This window comes from Peromyscus leucopus, chromosome 11 (genome assembly GCF_004664715.2).
Source record: "Peromyscus leucopus breed LL Stock chromosome 11, UCI_PerLeu_2.1, whole genome shotgun sequence".
NCBI classification, from domain to species: domain Eukaryota; kingdom Metazoa; phylum Chordata; class Mammalia; order Rodentia; family Cricetidae; genus Peromyscus; species Peromyscus leucopus.
In genome coordinates this window covers 49691859-49708058 of record NC_051072.1, presented here as the reverse complement: position 1 = coordinate 49708058, position 16200 = coordinate 49691859, and the positions used below count along the sequence as shown (strand labels likewise).

General features: G+C 45.7%; 1 protein-coding gene across 2 annotated transcripts in view; it reads right to left on the bottom strand.

Annotated features, from left to right (window-relative positions):
• The window catches only part of Tnpo1 (transportin 1), an 85674-nt gene extending 70940 nt beyond the window's left edge, over positions 1-14734 (bottom strand). Inside the window, exon 1 of one of the 2 annotated variants that reach the window (XM_028871709.1) lies at positions 14607-14734. In XM_028871709.1, the coding sequence (XP_028727542.1) occupies positions 14607-14621 (15 nt within the window). In that variant the 5' untranslated portion in view covers positions 14622-14734. The remainder of the gene's footprint in view (positions 1-14606) is intronic. The other variant, XM_028871711.2, reaches the window with a different exon arrangement.
• Positions 14735-16200: the final 1466 nt, after the last annotated feature.

Below are 16200 nucleotides of genomic sequence, written 5' to 3'. Positions count from 1 at the left end.
TACCTTTACAGGGCCTCCACTGTTCCACATCCTTTATTTGTTTGAGCAAAGGATTTGGGCCAAAGGGATGGTATTTGGCAAGGTGATCCAAACTCACAGCTATAGCCTGTCTGGAGCTAGAGTCAACAGCCAGACTCAACCCAAACGGCCTCCCTCCACCAGTCTGTAAGTCTTCTGTGCCGTGAAGAGTTTACCAAAAAAAAAAAAAAAAAAAAAAAAAAAAAATAAAAAAAAAAATAAAAATCTAAAAAGGCAAGGGCATTAGCATTTCCAGGCTCCTCTCTCAATTCTCTGCACTGATAATAAATGTGGGGCAATGCTACACAAATGATTTTAACTCTTGTGCCTTATTTCTTTACCTGAAAAGTAGCCAAACACCATATTCCTTTCAGCTTCTAGAAGTAAAATATTTTGCTGGGTGTAAATAATGAACATGGTTATAATTCATGTACCAAACTGGCCTCATTTTTGTTCCTTCAAGCTACTGCAATTCTCCAAGCCTCTCCTACCTTCCAGAACCTGCTATTTAATTCAGTCATGCAAGTGATGCTCTGGGAAGACTGAGAGCTACCTGTAACTTGGTTCTCCTGTGAAAGGTACAGGGCTATGCTTGCCTTGGGTCATTTCTTAATCAAGTCACATTCAGTAGGAAAAGTCATGCTGAGCTGGGCATGGTGGCTCACGGTTTTAATCCCAGACAGGGGAAGCCGAAGCAGGAGGATCTCTGTGAAATGTAGGCCAGACTAGTCCACATGGTGAATTTGAGACCAGCTTGGTCTACACAGTGAGTTATAGGGCAGCCAGGCCTCTACATTGAGATGCAGCTTCAAAGACAAAAAGCACTTTGGGAGCTCAAACAAATTGCAACAGAGCAAATGTTTTTTGCTTACTGGTTTGGTTTTAGTTTGTTTGTTTTTTCTAGACACAGATTCTCTCTACGTAGCCCATGCTGTCCTGGAACTCAGTCTGCCTGTCTCTGCCTCCTGAGTGCATCATTAGGCCTGGCTCAGATGCAGGATTTTAATTGTGTTCCTATACTAACTGACTTTTAGCACAAGAGGAGTACTCTAAGTATTTTATTTTACAGAAATTTCTTGGTACACACCTTTTAAAGGTATACACCTTTAATCCCAGGAGGCAGAGGCAGGTGGATCTCTGTAAGTTCGAGGCCAGCCTGGTCTACAAAGCCAGTTCCAGGACAACCTGGACTGTTACACAGAACACGCGCGCGTGAGGGCACGAAAAACAAACAAACAAAAACCAAGCAAACAATTAGTATCAACAACTGAAAAGTATCATTTATGCTAAAATGTGATATTCTGACACAAAACTTAACTACCTTCACTTTTCTTGCTGTTTCTTCTGTCCTGCCTGACACAACTCAACAGCATGAAACAGTAAACTGTCTTCTATTAGAAGCACTGTGCTGGAGCAATGGCTCACAGGTGAAGAGCACTTAGCTCGGCTCTTGCAGAGGACCCTTCCCTAACTCCAGTTCTAGGAGATCGGACACCCTCTTCTGACCTCGGTAGGCACTAGGCACACACAGTGAATAGACATAATGCAGGTAAAACACTCAAACACATAACAAAAATGATACATCTTTTAAAAAGTTAAAAATAGAAGCAATACACTAAAGGTCTAGAAATGTAAATTTTATTATTTTATTTATTTATATGGGAGTTCTGGCTGCATGTATGTCTATGCATGCCTGTGCCCACAGAGTTCAGAGAGGGGGTCAGACATCCTGAAACTAAAGTTACATCTGGTTGTGAGCTCCCACTCATGCTGGGAACCGAACCTGGGTCCTCTGCAACAGCAGCCAGTGCTTTTTTTTTTTTTTTTGAGATGAGGATCGAATCCAGGGCCTCCCCAACCCACAGCCAGGGCTCTTAACCACTGAACCATTTCTCCAGGTCCTGATCTAGAATTTTGTTTGTTTGTTTTGTTTTTTGAGACAGGGTTTCTCTGTGTAGCTTTGGAGCCTTTCCTGGAACTCACTCTCTAGACCAGGCTGGCCTTGAACTCACAGGGATCTGGCTCTGCCTCCTGAGTGCTGGGATTAAAGGCGTGCGCCAGCCTGATCTAGAAATTTTTAAAGTATCACTGACTTTGATCTATACATTTGATTTCCTTGTCCACTTCCAATAACGACTTTCATCTTTTTCTGTGTACTGTCTGAGAAGATTGCAGTACAGAGCTCAAACGCACACTGCACTCCCTCTGCTTGGCTCTGAGTTCTGACTCTATCACTTATCAGTTGTGGAAAAATAATGACTGTAGGATTAAGTCTAAGAATAAAATGAGATAGCTAATAGTACTACCTACATCTCATGGGGGCTGTTTAAGAGTAAAATGCCAAAGTTCTGTGTCTGTCTGTCCTTTTAGTTTTCTGAGACAGGGTTTCTCTATGTAGCCCTGGCTGTCCTGGAACTAGCTCTGTAGCCCAGGCTGGCCTCGAACTGAGAGCTCTGACTGCCTCTGCCTCCCAAGTACTGGGATTAAAGGCATGTGTCATCACCACCTGGCTCAAAGTTCTGTCTTAAAACAAGACAAGAGAAGATAAAAACTCCTCTTGTCTAAAAAGTGCTAACAGTTAGCTATAACACAAACGTCTGGACTGGACTGTGTATCAACAGGAGAAAAACCACAAGTGGTGTACAGGATATTACTGGAATAAGCAACCAACTTTCCTGTGCATTTATAATTCCTTCATGCAATATCTAACGACTACAAAGAGACTGCCCACCCCTACGCATACCCAAGTTTCCTACTCCCTTCTATTTGCAGAAATGCTCCAAGGTGACCTAGTGTCATCCTCCCTTCTTTACTCCACTCCTGAGGCAGAATTCCTGGGTGACTTCTGGCCTCCCTTCCAGCACAGTGCAGAAGAGAAGTGACCATGTTCTCCCTGAGTTGTGACGTCACGTCCCCATGGTTTCCCTTCTACCCTGCTGGCTGCCCTGCTGGTCTCCTTTGATGGCTCACTACCCCCAAACACGGTAGGTTGTCTTCTTTGCTCCATGTCCATTGAATCCATGCAGTCTGTGCCATTAAGGAGCACTTGAATTCTAGACTCCAATGTCCAATGTAAGACATACCCATTTGTCTGTTAGATAGCCATCTCATACGCAGCACTGTTTGGACAGTCTTGTAGCTCCAGTGTCTTGGACCTTGCAATCTGCCTATGAGACCTACCACTCTAAACTAGACTGAAAAAGAACTCTTGATTTCCTTCTCCAACCCATTCAAATCTACTCCCACTCCTGTCTATTATCACTAAATGTCACTAGTTTTTGCCCAGTTGTTCAGATCAAAATAGTAAAAGGTCATTCTTGATTTTCTGTTTGTCCCACATCTAAAATCCCCCAGGGCTGTCCAAATATACCTTCAAATGTGCTCGGAATCAGACTGCCCAGTCCTCTACCAGGGAGGTCCAGACATGGTGCTTTCTAAGAACATGACCTGCTACAGCAATCCCCAGGCCTCCGTTTTGCTCCCGTATAGCTGCTTGAGATAAAGCAGTAATGATGACCTGGTGAAGCCTGTAATTAGTCATGGACAGGCTTACACTCCTATCACAGCCTTCAAAGCGGTTATCTAACCCGGGCCGCATTTCTCCAAGGGCACTACGGTCCACCTTGTTCGCCATGTTTTAGTCACATCTGTTCTCTTGTGGTTCCCTTGCCACGCTGGCGGCTCCTTCTCTCGGTCAGATTTCTGACCACTGTGACATTTTCGAAGGCAATGTCCTCAGCCCTCCTCTCCAGCCTATTAATCTATTTCTTCTCACTGCTTCATTCTTTGAAGTGTCTATTTCATTATTTCCCTTTTACTTTGTTAAAAAAATAGCCTGGGATGAAAAATTAATGACTCTTTTCATTGTCAGGAAAAGAAGACAATATGAAATTCAAAGTCCCTAAAACCATCATAATGTACTTTTGTATTATCCTTGTAAAGTTCTTTTCTGTGCATCTAAATATGTAGAAATAATGAAGCACTTTATTTCTGTGCGTTAACACATTCAAAGCGCGCGTTAGGTTCCCCAGTCATTGTATATAGATTGATGAATGCAGTCTAGTTCATCGATAAACACTTAACCTATTAACAGTTTTGAATCACTGCAAGTCACCTATTCACTTAGCTATTTTACTAGGTACCTACACATTCTAGGATTCCTACAGCCATGTATTTTAAAAGAGGCCCGAAAGGGACAGAGCAATTGAAGGGCTGGGACCATAGCTCAGTGACAGAATGCTTGCTTACCTATCACGTGCCAGACCCTGGCTTCACTGCCCAGCACATCAGAAAATAGAACTACCATCAATATCAAGAAAACGAAGAAACTGTAGGCATCACAGGCCCCGTATGCCTTGAATGCTCTTTGTTTTACAACCCTTTAGAAAGATCTGAACAAAGCCTTGGGGTGAAGTCACCCAGCCAAGCAGGTATTTGAGAGGCTGCAGACACTGGAGACCTAACAGGCGGGATGGAGGGAAAGCGGCCGTAGGAAGTGAAGCGAAGGCGTAAGGGGAAGAAAAAGGAACGGGTTGAGCAGATCAGGCAGGCAGAACTTCACAGGTCAGTGTGAGGATTAGCTTTGCTCTGAGAGTCAGTCAGGAATGGTTTAGTATGTACAGGCTGCTATAACAAAATATCCTAAATTAGCTAACTTAAAAACAGTAGCAATCTCTCAGCAGTGAACAATCAAGGTACAGCTGGAATCTTATCAGGGCCTTTTTTCTGGCTCACAGACAGTTTTGCTGTATCCTCAAAGGGACAAGAGGCACCTTTCTGTCAGGCCTCTTTTATAATGGGCACTATGCCTATTCATGAAGACCTGACTCACCTAATTTAACCTCTAAAGTCCTCATTTCTGAATACTCACTTGGGAGTCAGGATCTCTACATGAGTTTTGGAAGCACATGTGTTTTTCAGACCACAGCAGAAGCTACCACAGATACAATGGAAAAGTAGCAAGGGCAGAAATGATCTGCAGCAGCCTTCCTTTGCTAATGAACTGGAAAACAGCCAGGAGAGCCCAGGAAGAAAGGGCAGACTACGAGGTAACACACGGCAGTCAGTGAGCAGGTTACCGCGGCAGTGGCTGGGACCAGGGTGGGGGTGGTGGGAGGAAGCATGGGTAGATCGTCCATGGTATTTTGAAGATTCAGAAAACAGACTGACCTAAAAGAACAGATTTGAAGAGTGAAAGAAAAAAGTGAAGTCCAGAACATCAAAATTTCAGAAGATGCAGTTACTTTTTGTAAAAAAAAAAAAAAAAAAAAAAAAAAAAAAAGGAAGTCCGTGGAGAGCAGCACTGGGCAGAAAGCTTAGGAGCTGAGCTTGACCGTGTCGAGTTTAACAGCTGTCCTCAGACACTCAGGCAGATATGATGAACAGACAGCTACATAAACAGAACAGAAGCTGAAGACATGTATGTGGGCATTGTTGATATCTAGGAGACATTTCCAACCATGAGACTAGAAAGAAGAAATGCGGATGGACAAGTGCGGCCTGCCATAACTTCTTGGCAGTAGACATCGGTGAGAAAAAGGGCAGGGAAGAATCACAGAGCGAGCACCGGGCACTGAGCACCGAGAAGCGTGGTACCTGGGCACTGAGCACCGAGGAGCGTGGTACCTGGGCACTGAGCACCGAGGAGCGTGGTACCTGGGCACTGAGCACCGAGGAGCGTGGTACCTGGGCACTGAGCACCGAGGAGCGTGGTACCTGGAACAAAAGAAGCCAGGGTTTCCAGACAAAGGGGAGGAGACGGCTGAGACAAAAGCCCACACACTTGAGAGTGAGGGCAAACACCACTGGCATACCAAAGGAGCCTCCGGCCAACTTGGCGGAGGCAGCGACCTGACAGCAGAGAGATGGGTAGAATGTTGGAGGAACAAATTTGGTAATAGCAAGTGTAGTAGACAATCTGCTGAAGGATCCTACCACAAGGAAATGAAATCGGAGAAGCAAGTGTTGAAGTGGGTCAAGTTCTTCCGAAGAGAGCAATACAATGTCCCTCTGTACACAAGAGAGCTCCATTCATGGACTCAACCAAGACCGACTGAAGATGTGAAGGCAAATAAAACCTGTGTCCACTAAACCTAACACAGACTTTTCTTATTTCCTAAACAAGACAGTAAGTGTAACAGCCATTTACACAGGATTTACATACAGTATTACAAGTCATCTAAGGATAGTTAAAAGAAGATGGGAGTGTATGTGTAGGTTCTATGCAAATACTCGGCCACATTATAAAAGAGATTTGTGTATCTGTGAACTCTGGTATCCTGGTGGGGGAGGAGGGGTGTCCTGGAAACAATCCTTCAGGAACACTGAGAGATGACTTCAATCACACGTCTGTTTTCTAAGAGAAATGATTCCCTAATGAAAATAAAATGGGCCAGACATAGTGGTGCACACTTTTAATCCCAGCACTCGGGAAGCAGAGGCAGAAAGATCTCTGTGAGTTCAGGGTCAGCCTGGTCTACACAGTGAGTTCCAGGCTAGCCAGGGGACTACACTAAGACCCTGTTTCCCAAAAAAAAAAAAAAAAGAACAAAATGTATGCTATAGGAGAGAAGCTAAAGATGTATGTTCTTGAGCAAACAGAAGATGACGGATCTAGGACAAAGGCAGACAATAGCAATGGGTACTCTGAGGTTCCAGGCAGGAAACGGGACACACTAACACTGATGTCTGGAGGATCGTGGTGGACAGTAGTGGGTACTCTGAGGTCCCAGGCAGGAGACGGGACACACTAACCCTGATGCTTGGAGGATCATGGTGGCGGCAGGAGTCTGTGGAAATTCTCTTCACGTTACTTCAGTTGTCTTAGGAAAGCAGGCAGCAAGGTGCTGGGCTCAGAGTGAGGATGGGCAAAGAGACACGGGTTTGTAAGAGAAGTCACGAACTACTCATTTAGTAGCAGGAAATCAAGGAGGAACACCAGGCATCACCCACGACCTGACTGAGATTTGTGGTCATTTGTGGTTGCGTGTGAACAAAATGCAGAAGCACACAACTTAGGACTCTGGTTGTGCCAAACAAGCCAAGAACAAGGAAGGGATCCAAAGGAGGGTTCAAACGGCTAACCCTGGAATTTAAGCTGAGTGAACTCCAACGGAAAAGAGTGAAAACAAGACAGCGTTGGCAGGCAGGCCGTGACAGGTGTCGGAGAGCGCACTGGAGCCAGCAGCGGGCAGGGGTGAGGGCCTGGGGGTCAATACAAAGCCAGGCTGTGGTGGTCACAGGCTAGCAGACCACGGCACAGGAACTACTCAAGTGCACACACTGGCTGATCCGGTGTAGGTAAAAAGACTCCGGAAGAGGCACCAGGGCGCTGAACAACCAACCCACTGTGTCAACTTCACACAAAAACCAGGCAGCACCATAAACAAACAGGAATGCAGGCCTTCATGAGAGAACCCGAGGCGGGGGACTGGAGGGAGGGGCCCAAAAGCAGAAACGAACTCCCAGGTGCTGTTCCCACTTCTAGGAAACATTATGGGAGAGCATGCAAAACCCACCCACTAACGCAGGAAGTTCCCAGCAAGACAGGAAACAAACACCAGCCATGGTGGCACACAGAGGCGGAAGTGGAACCTCGTCTGCGACCAGCCTGAGATACACCGGGGACCCTGAAAAATGAGGGGGCCAGGGAAGCGGACGGTAGGACGGGATGACAGTGAAAGGAGAGAAGGGAATGTTCCTGAATATACTGAGGGGCTGGAGAACTGCCGTCACAATTAAGAGCTTGTGTTGCTCTTGCAGAGGACCGAGGTTCGATTCCCAGCACCCACGTGGCGGATCACACCCTTCTGTCACTCCGCTGGGCATGCACACACATACATGCAGGCAAAGCACTCATACACATAAAGTAAAAGAAATAACACTTAGAAATATGAATATGCTAAAACTTTTTTTGGTAGATACAGTAAGTCCCAGAGGGCATAATATAAGGGTAAGAAGAGTTAGGACGGGGAGGGGGGGTGGAGCTGTGTTAGAGTTTTATGAATGGAACACAGAAGACAAAGGGAGACAAGGACCCTGGAGGTTCTGCAGTTACTGACAAAGATGTCCCAACACCTGACTTACCCACCCTGTTAAAATGGAAGCTACTAGGACAAAAGTGGCTTCGCTTTAAAATACCTGCTTCGGGTGTGGTAGCTCACGCCTTTAACCCCAGCACTCTGGCATGTGGAGGTGTTTGAGGCTGGGGCCTGGGTTACATAGTGAGACCCTGCCTAAAAATACGTAAGTAAACAAATAAATAAAATACCCGTGCTGCTTTAGCCGTGTGTGAATTCTGCTAGACGCCTTCTGCAGACGCTGTGTGCTCTTCTGCCAGTGTGACGGGGACTTTACCGACTCACTGGCCATGTCCCTTTTAGTAAGACAGGCCACCCTGCTCACTAACACAGCTGTGTTTCCTCCTCTAAAAAACGGACTTGGGCCAGGTAGAGTGGCACATACCTTTACTCCAGCACTCGGGAGGCAGGAGCAGGAGGATCTCTGTGAGTTCAAGGCCAGCCTGGGCTATATAGTTAGTTCTAGGCAAGCCAGGGCTACACAGAGAGAGAGAGAAAAGAGAGAAGGAGGGAAGGAAGGTAGAGAGGGAGGGAGGAAGAAAGAAAAGGAAGGAACTGAATTGTTTTCCTTTTTAAGTACTTCATAATTTAAAAAAAAAAAAAAACCCATTCTGTTCTTGATGATTTACACAAGTAATAAGCATTTTTCTTTTCTTTTGGTTTTCCGAGACAGGGTTTCTTTGTGTAGCTTTGCACCTTTCCTGGAACTCACTCTGTAGCCCAGGCTGGGCTTGAACTCACAGAGATCCGCCTGCCTCTGCCTCCCCAGTGCTGGGATTAAAGGCGTGCGACACCACCGCCCGGCTGGCCGCATTTTTCACTTTAAAATCTCATTCTTTCTAGTGCAATTCAAGACCTGGGTTCAGTTGGACCGGTTGTCCAATCAAAACCCTTGAGGCAAATCTGGTCACACCAGTTAGTAGCTTTATGTCTGGAGCTGCTTCGCACTTGGCAATGCCCAGGCTGGGATAGGCCAACTTCCCCCAGCTCAAGCCCTTCTCCACGCTCCACGGACCCTGCCAGTCGCCCCTGAGGTCAGCACAGGTTTATGCCATAAAACCTGAAACCCTGTAACTGTGCTGTGGCACTTCTCTGTGTACACAGTTCTCCACACAACGAACAATAGCCAGTCCTAGAACTGAGCACACAGCCCAGGGAGCCTCCTTCTAAGGGCTTACTGCATCAACTGACTTCCAAAACTTGCGTGTTCTCCTATGTCCTAGCCAAACAGCTTATTTTTAGTTTACTAAGTATTTTTCCTTCTCTTTTTAAATATTGGGGTGGGGCAGGTGTGACGATCAGAGGACACCCTGTGGTTCAATCCCCCCCCCCCCCTTCTACCTTGTTCACTGCTGAGTACACTCGGCTGGCCAACAAGGTTCTGGGCAGTCTCCGTCTCTGCCTCCCTTGTCTCTGGACCGAGAGGTGATTACAGATGCAGGCTACCATACGTGGCTTTACATGTGTTCTCGGGATCCAAGCCCAGCCCCTCACACTTTCGTGGCAAGCACCTGACCCACTGAACCATCTCCTCAGCTCAGGTATTTCTCAAAAAAATGTTAATTCCTAATGGAAACATGAATGATAGTGGCTCTGTAACTTTATGTTCATTTTTTAGGATTTGGTTGGCACCATCTATTACTAAGCATTTGTTTGCATAAATGCTACATGAATTTGGAATATTCAATTATTTCTCTCCTATAGTTTCTTTCGTTAGTAAAGACAAGAAGATCTAAAGGATCGTGTCAGTGGGAGTGATCTGTGCACCTGGAATAAAGGGGATGTAACGTCACTATTTTACTAATGTTTTAATCAGCTGTAAAAACGCAACTAAGAGCACGTGTGTGTGTGTGTGTGTGTGTGTGTGTGTGTGTGTGTGGTTGTTCCTTTCACTTCCAGCATAAAATCTTCTATTCTCTTTATGTTAAACAGCTCTAGTCTTTCTGGCTTATTTTTCCATTAAAACTATCATTTATTTCACCATAATGGGCTTCATCAAGTGCATTTTTCAATTCAATTACTTAATGGGCCTTTAAACTTCTCTTAGTCACTCAATTTCATCAACTTTGGGGTTTCTTTGGTTCCCCTTTCCCATCTGTTTGAGACCATTCGTAAGCATGCTGAGCCCCACATGCTTTTGGCCTTCACTTTACACTTCAGACACCTACGCATCTACACACCTACCTACACATCTATAGATACTGTAGTTCATCCAGGGAAAGATTGCTTTTTTCATTTTCTAAAATGTGGAAAGTTAAGCTCTGTCTGGTTTAATTTTGTAACTTAACCATTCATTACTTTCAACTCAGCTAACTATTTTAACAGTGTGGCCTATGGTCTACAGGTAGTTAAATACATAACATTTTGAAAATATCTATTACATAGAAATGTACAAATAATATCATCTTTTACTTAGGCAGACCTAGATTCAGGGTCAGGCTTGTACATCTAGCCCTTGGGCAAAATGTGTATTCATCTCCTCGCATCAATTAAAGGGAAGTAATTTTCATGTATAAAACAGGACTATGATGATGAGAATTATGTAAAAGAAGTACTCTATACCAGATGTCTACAGGTAACTCCTGACATACAACAATGGAAAAAGGGATTCGTTCAGTCTTTCTTCCCCTTTCTATTTCACATTAGTAGGTGCATTAATGTTAGGTTGCTTCTATTTATTTTAGGACCGTTATTAAATTCCCTCAAGCAAGCCTAGCACAGTAGTGAACATCTCTTATCTCAGCACTAGGATAATGGTGTCAGAAGGATACAAACAGGCTAAACCTGAGCAACAAAGAGAAATTGTCTTAAGACAAAACAAACAAACCAGCAGGCCTAATAGTAGAGGTTTATAAGCACATGCTAAGACAAAAGGATTAAGATTAAGGGCTTCCTGGACTGGAGTGAGTTCAAGGCCAGCCTGCATAACTGAATCCTTTTTCAATATGTGTAGCCTGCATGAGGTCGTGAGTTCAACCCCATCAGCACTCACACAAACAGCCACAATATAGTCAAAACACCACCAAGAGCCAGGCACAGTAGCCCACACCTTTAATCCCAGCACTCAGAAGGCAGAGGCAGGCAGATCTCTGTGAGTCTGAAGCCAGCCTGATCTACATAGGGTGTTTCAAGATGGCCAGAGCTACAGTGATGGACCCTGTCTCAAAACACTAGCATGAAAACACTTGCTTTAAGCAAAAGATCCAGAACTTGGGATGACACTCAGTATCATAATGAAATACAGAAAATGCAGTAATTGTTTTATGAACAAAGATGTTCATTGCAGTGTTTCTTATATAACTATAAGAGATTAGAAACACTTTTGGAGAAATTCACACAAACATTATATAATCATTAAAAAAACAGACAAAATAACAAAATAGCTTAAGAAATGTTTATACCAATTTTTTAAAAAAGCAGAAAATTACTTATGTAATAAAATCTCAATTGTAGGAAAACAAAAACAAAAACCCATTTTGGAAGGAAATATACCAAAGGGCTTATAGAAATCGTTATAGGGTCCTGAGACTGGTGTTTACTTCTTAGTTTTCTAAAATAATCCCCCACGGTAATGACAATGCTGAGAACAGAGGAGATCCGTGGGGCACTCACTCCATGCAGGCTGGGTAAGACTGCTTACTCTCCTAACTCAGTTCTCAAAAATAACTCATCAGACAAAACACTGAGACACTGTAACTTGCTTCAGGTTACACTGATAATTACAAAGGGCCTGGCTTAAAGTGTCTGCTCCTGATGTCCCCACCACACAGGACAGCTTTATCTTAGGTCATAGAGCAAATCATTAGAAAGGCACCTATCGACTCCAACCGTATGCTCTTCACAAAACAGCAACGTTTCCTTTGGGTGCTGAGTGAGGAGTTCCATAGTCACTGACTGTCTTTTGGAAATCAGATGTGGCCACCTATCTGGTAGAGAATTTATCCATATGATCTGGTACGAAAAAATTTGAAGACAGCCACGTGTGATGGAGTGTGCTTTTAATCCCAGCACTGGGGGGTGGGAGGTAGGGGCAGAGGTGGTGGGTCTCTGTGGGTTTGAGGCCAGCTTGGTCTACAAAGTGAGTTCCAGGACAGCCAAGGCAACGCAGTGAGACCTTGTCTCAAAAGACAAACAAAATCAAACAAAAAATTCCAAGAGAAATCTTCACCCTCATTTCCTGTTTCAATATTTCATTTGACCTTGGAGATGATTAAAAGCTAACATTCTTCCTTATTACTCCAACTGAATACTTTCAAGAACACTATTAGAAGTCTCAGAACCACCCAATCAAAGTCACTCTTAGAACTTCCCTTCACTAGGCTCTACCTGCTCCATCACAAATGACCCACTCTAAAGGCCATCTATCCCAGTGTGAATCCTCTCCCTCTCTGACCTGCCAGACCCTTGCTAACAACTGCTGAGTAAAACCTCATCTTCTGAACACTGCACTCACCCAACCCTTCCTATTTCGAAGGGGCACTGTCCCCATGATTTTGAAAACCTCATCAGTTACTCACACTAGTTCAGCTTCCTCAGCCTTTGCAAGGAAGCCAGTGTAGGGAAGGGTGGAAGAGAGGGAGAGAGAGGAGGGATTAAGTCTTTCTGGAACCATCTACCACTTTTTTTTGAGACAGGTTTATTCTGTTTTGCCCTGGCTGTCCTAGAACTCAGCAATCCACCTGCCTCTGCCTCCCAAGTGCTGGGAATAGGGATGAGCACCACCAGGGCCCTGTGTACCACATTCTGTATACCTGGCAAAGAAAAAGAAGTCCCCACTATCTCTGCGTTCCTCTCTTCTGTTTACACTGGTTAAATTCACTTTCATGTCTAACTTCATTTGGCTTCCTTATAACCTCATTTCTCTTCCTAAAAAATGTCTGCAAAACCCAATATGGTTAACAAATACAAGAAATTGCTCTAAATATTACCTGTTCACATTTCAACACAATCCATTTAGTTTTTTAAGAAAACTGAATGCACACAATCACTTTAACATTATATTAGTAAGGGAAAAAAATCAGTCATGAAAACAATGAATATAACAAATATTGATACTGGAAATAGTCACAGTTAGGATGTGTTTTTTTTACCCAAAAATCTAGTCTGCTCGTATTATGTAACGACAAAAAGCTTTTAGGAATGGAGGTAGAAGTACAAACACTATTTGTTACAGGTCTTTCAGAGGGAGGAATTCTGTGTCCTGACTTGGGTGATGATGGAAGTACATGAAGGCTGTTGGAAGGCAGAGGCCCCTTTCCAGAAAAGGAAAACGAAACACTCAGACCGCAATAGGCTTATACTGACTCAAGTGAAAACAGTATTGCCAAACCACTATTCACCCACACCCATGTATGTATCAAGGATCTTAAAAGAAATCCGAACCTCTCAACTAGTATTTTCCCTTTGCAGTTCCAAGTTTTCACCCGGGACAGCCATTCTCTAGAACAACTGGGACGCAGGGTAAGGAAGGGGACGACAGAAACCATAACCCCTCCCCAACGCCCAAATCCTCCGCTACTTCATTAAAGGACACTTTCTTTTCACTTTTAAATGAAAAAAATCGACAGGGAGACTTAAAATCCAGCAGGTATTTTTGGTAGCCTAAAGATGAACACATCTGAATGGGCATATTCCAGACAAGCCAGTTCCAAACACCGATCCGATTTTTACCAGACATTTTGCACGTAAGAACCATCTTTAGGGAGAAAAGCACGGCTTCCTAGTCATTGAAGCCATTACTGTTTAGCAGGACAAACTAAGCCTCTTCATACAACCTTCCCAATTAGTGGACAGCCTCCAACTTCGTTTCTACAGTTACAGCAGCCGATTTGCGACTGGCATAACAAAGTGAAACTGTAAACAATCCCTGCAAAACCCACGTGATTAAAGAAAAATTTAAACAACGCGAGATCATTTCTAAGAGGAAGAAAGCCGCCTTTCTAAAACCAGTTTGATCGCGGTGGCGGGTCTGTTCCTCGGCGGCCGTCCCCTGCGGCGTGTACGGACAGGACAAGGGGGAGACGTGCAAAACCCACACACCTAAGCAAAACCCGCAGTCACAAACATTAAAACGATGGAAACACGTCGCGGGGCCAGCAGGCCCTCGGGGGGGGGTGGGGGGAGGAGACGGATCAGCCGGCTGCAGACGCTGAGGTTGTGTGAGCTCCGGGACAAAGACCGGCGACCTCTCGGGCCCTAGCACGGTGCGGCCTGACAGGCAACCGCACCAGCCCGCTCCGGCAGCCGCCCTCCCGCCCTAGGGCCGCCCTCCCGCCCTCCCCCGGGGCGCCACCCGCTCCGTCCCGGTCCCGTCCCGGTCCCGCAGGGCGCCCGGGGCGGCAGCTGTTGGGCTTAGAACCGCGCCGTGGCCGGCGGGCTCCAAACGGCCGGGCCGGGTCCGGGGGAGCCGGCAAGGCGAGCGCGGTCCCCCCTCGGCACGGCGGCGGGTCGGAGCTCGCTCGGCCGCTTCCGCCCCTCCGCCCCGGCCACGCACACCCTCACGCCACCTACCCGGTCCCACACCATCCCAGAGGCCTCCGGCGCTCGGGCCTTCTGCCGAAGCGGCGCTGCCTCCCGTCCGGGGCCTGAAATGGCTGCGGAACAAAGAGAATCTGGGCTCGGGCGAGCGCCGGTCCGATTGGCCGGGGGGCGGAGCCCGGCGCGGGAATCTTCGGCGGCGGTCGCCTTGGCAACGGCGGCGGGGCTGGGAACACACTGCGGCCTGGGCCTCGCCGGCCTGCGTCGGGCGGCGCACGGCAGCGGTTTCCCCGAGCCCGGACCCCGCGGTCTCGATCCCGCGCCCACCTCGCGGCCCCGCAGGCCCGGCCTAGGGCTCGGTCGCTGCCGCGGCCGCCGCTGCCCGGCCTGGAAGTGTGAATGCCTAGATGGCAGGGAGGGGACGTGCCCCGGCCACACTCGTGTCCCCTGCTCTCGCCCCCGAGTGACAGCCGAGCCCCCGGAGCCAAACAGGCCGCCTAACCCACAGTCGAACAGTTGCAGCTTCCGCGGTACGAGGGAGGCAGATGGATGTGGGCGGTCGACCCCGCTGCCCGCTTGGTACCAGACGGGCTTAGGAGATGTGCCGATCTAGCACTAGATAAACCCAACCAAATGATTTAGAAAATTCAGTTGACTTCTCTCGGTAGGTATCTAATGTCAAACTAGTTTCTTGAGCTTGGAAATAATGAGCTCTCCTCGCCTGAGACAGCCACCGTGAGAAAAGTCCTGTCATGTCAAGCTGAAAAAAATGTTTTAAAATGGGAGAGGGAGACATTTTTAAACCCAGTTGCCATGATGGGAATGAATAGATACAAATTGTTCTCCTTCCCCCACCCGATTATTTTTGTACAAATTTACTCTGTATGAATACTGTAAATGTGCACAGCAAGGTGCTCCTTATTTCCTAAGGTGAGTTGCCAGTGAGAATTATCCTCACATCAGTACTTAGTGTCTCAGACTTTTTGTTTAGGCAGTTATTGATTGCTCTTCATCACTTTATATATAAAATTATAGTACCTAATTTTAGGAAATGCTAAATATTTAAGACGGCTTATTTATTGAGAACTTAAGAATCTTCTCTTGTAATACTCATTAGTATTACAATTAGTTTAGCTCAAAGTTTGAGACTAAAAGATCATTTTTATTATCAGAAAGTTGAGCATAGAAATGCAAAGTATTTAAAATAATTAAAATGTGGCCGGGCGTGATGGTGCACCCCTTTAATCCCAGCACTTGGGAGGCAGAAGCAGGCCTATTGCTGAGTTCCAGGACAGGCTGGTCTTCAGAGAGAGTTCCAGGACAGCAAAGAGCACACACAGAAACCTTGTCTCAAAAAAACAAAACAAAACAAAAACCACTAAAATATACATATCAACATTTTATAATGTTAACTTAATAGAAGTTGGATAGAGTAGTGTTCTTGCAAAGGTGGTTTCTTTTTTTTTCTTTTTTTTTTTTGCAAAGGTGGTTTCTTTTTTTTTTCTTTTGCAAAGGTATGAATACTGTAAATGTGCACAGCAAGGTGCTCCTTATTTCCTAAGGTGAGTTGCCAGTGAGAATTATCCTCACATCAGTACTTAGTGTCTCAGACTTTTTGTTTAGGCAG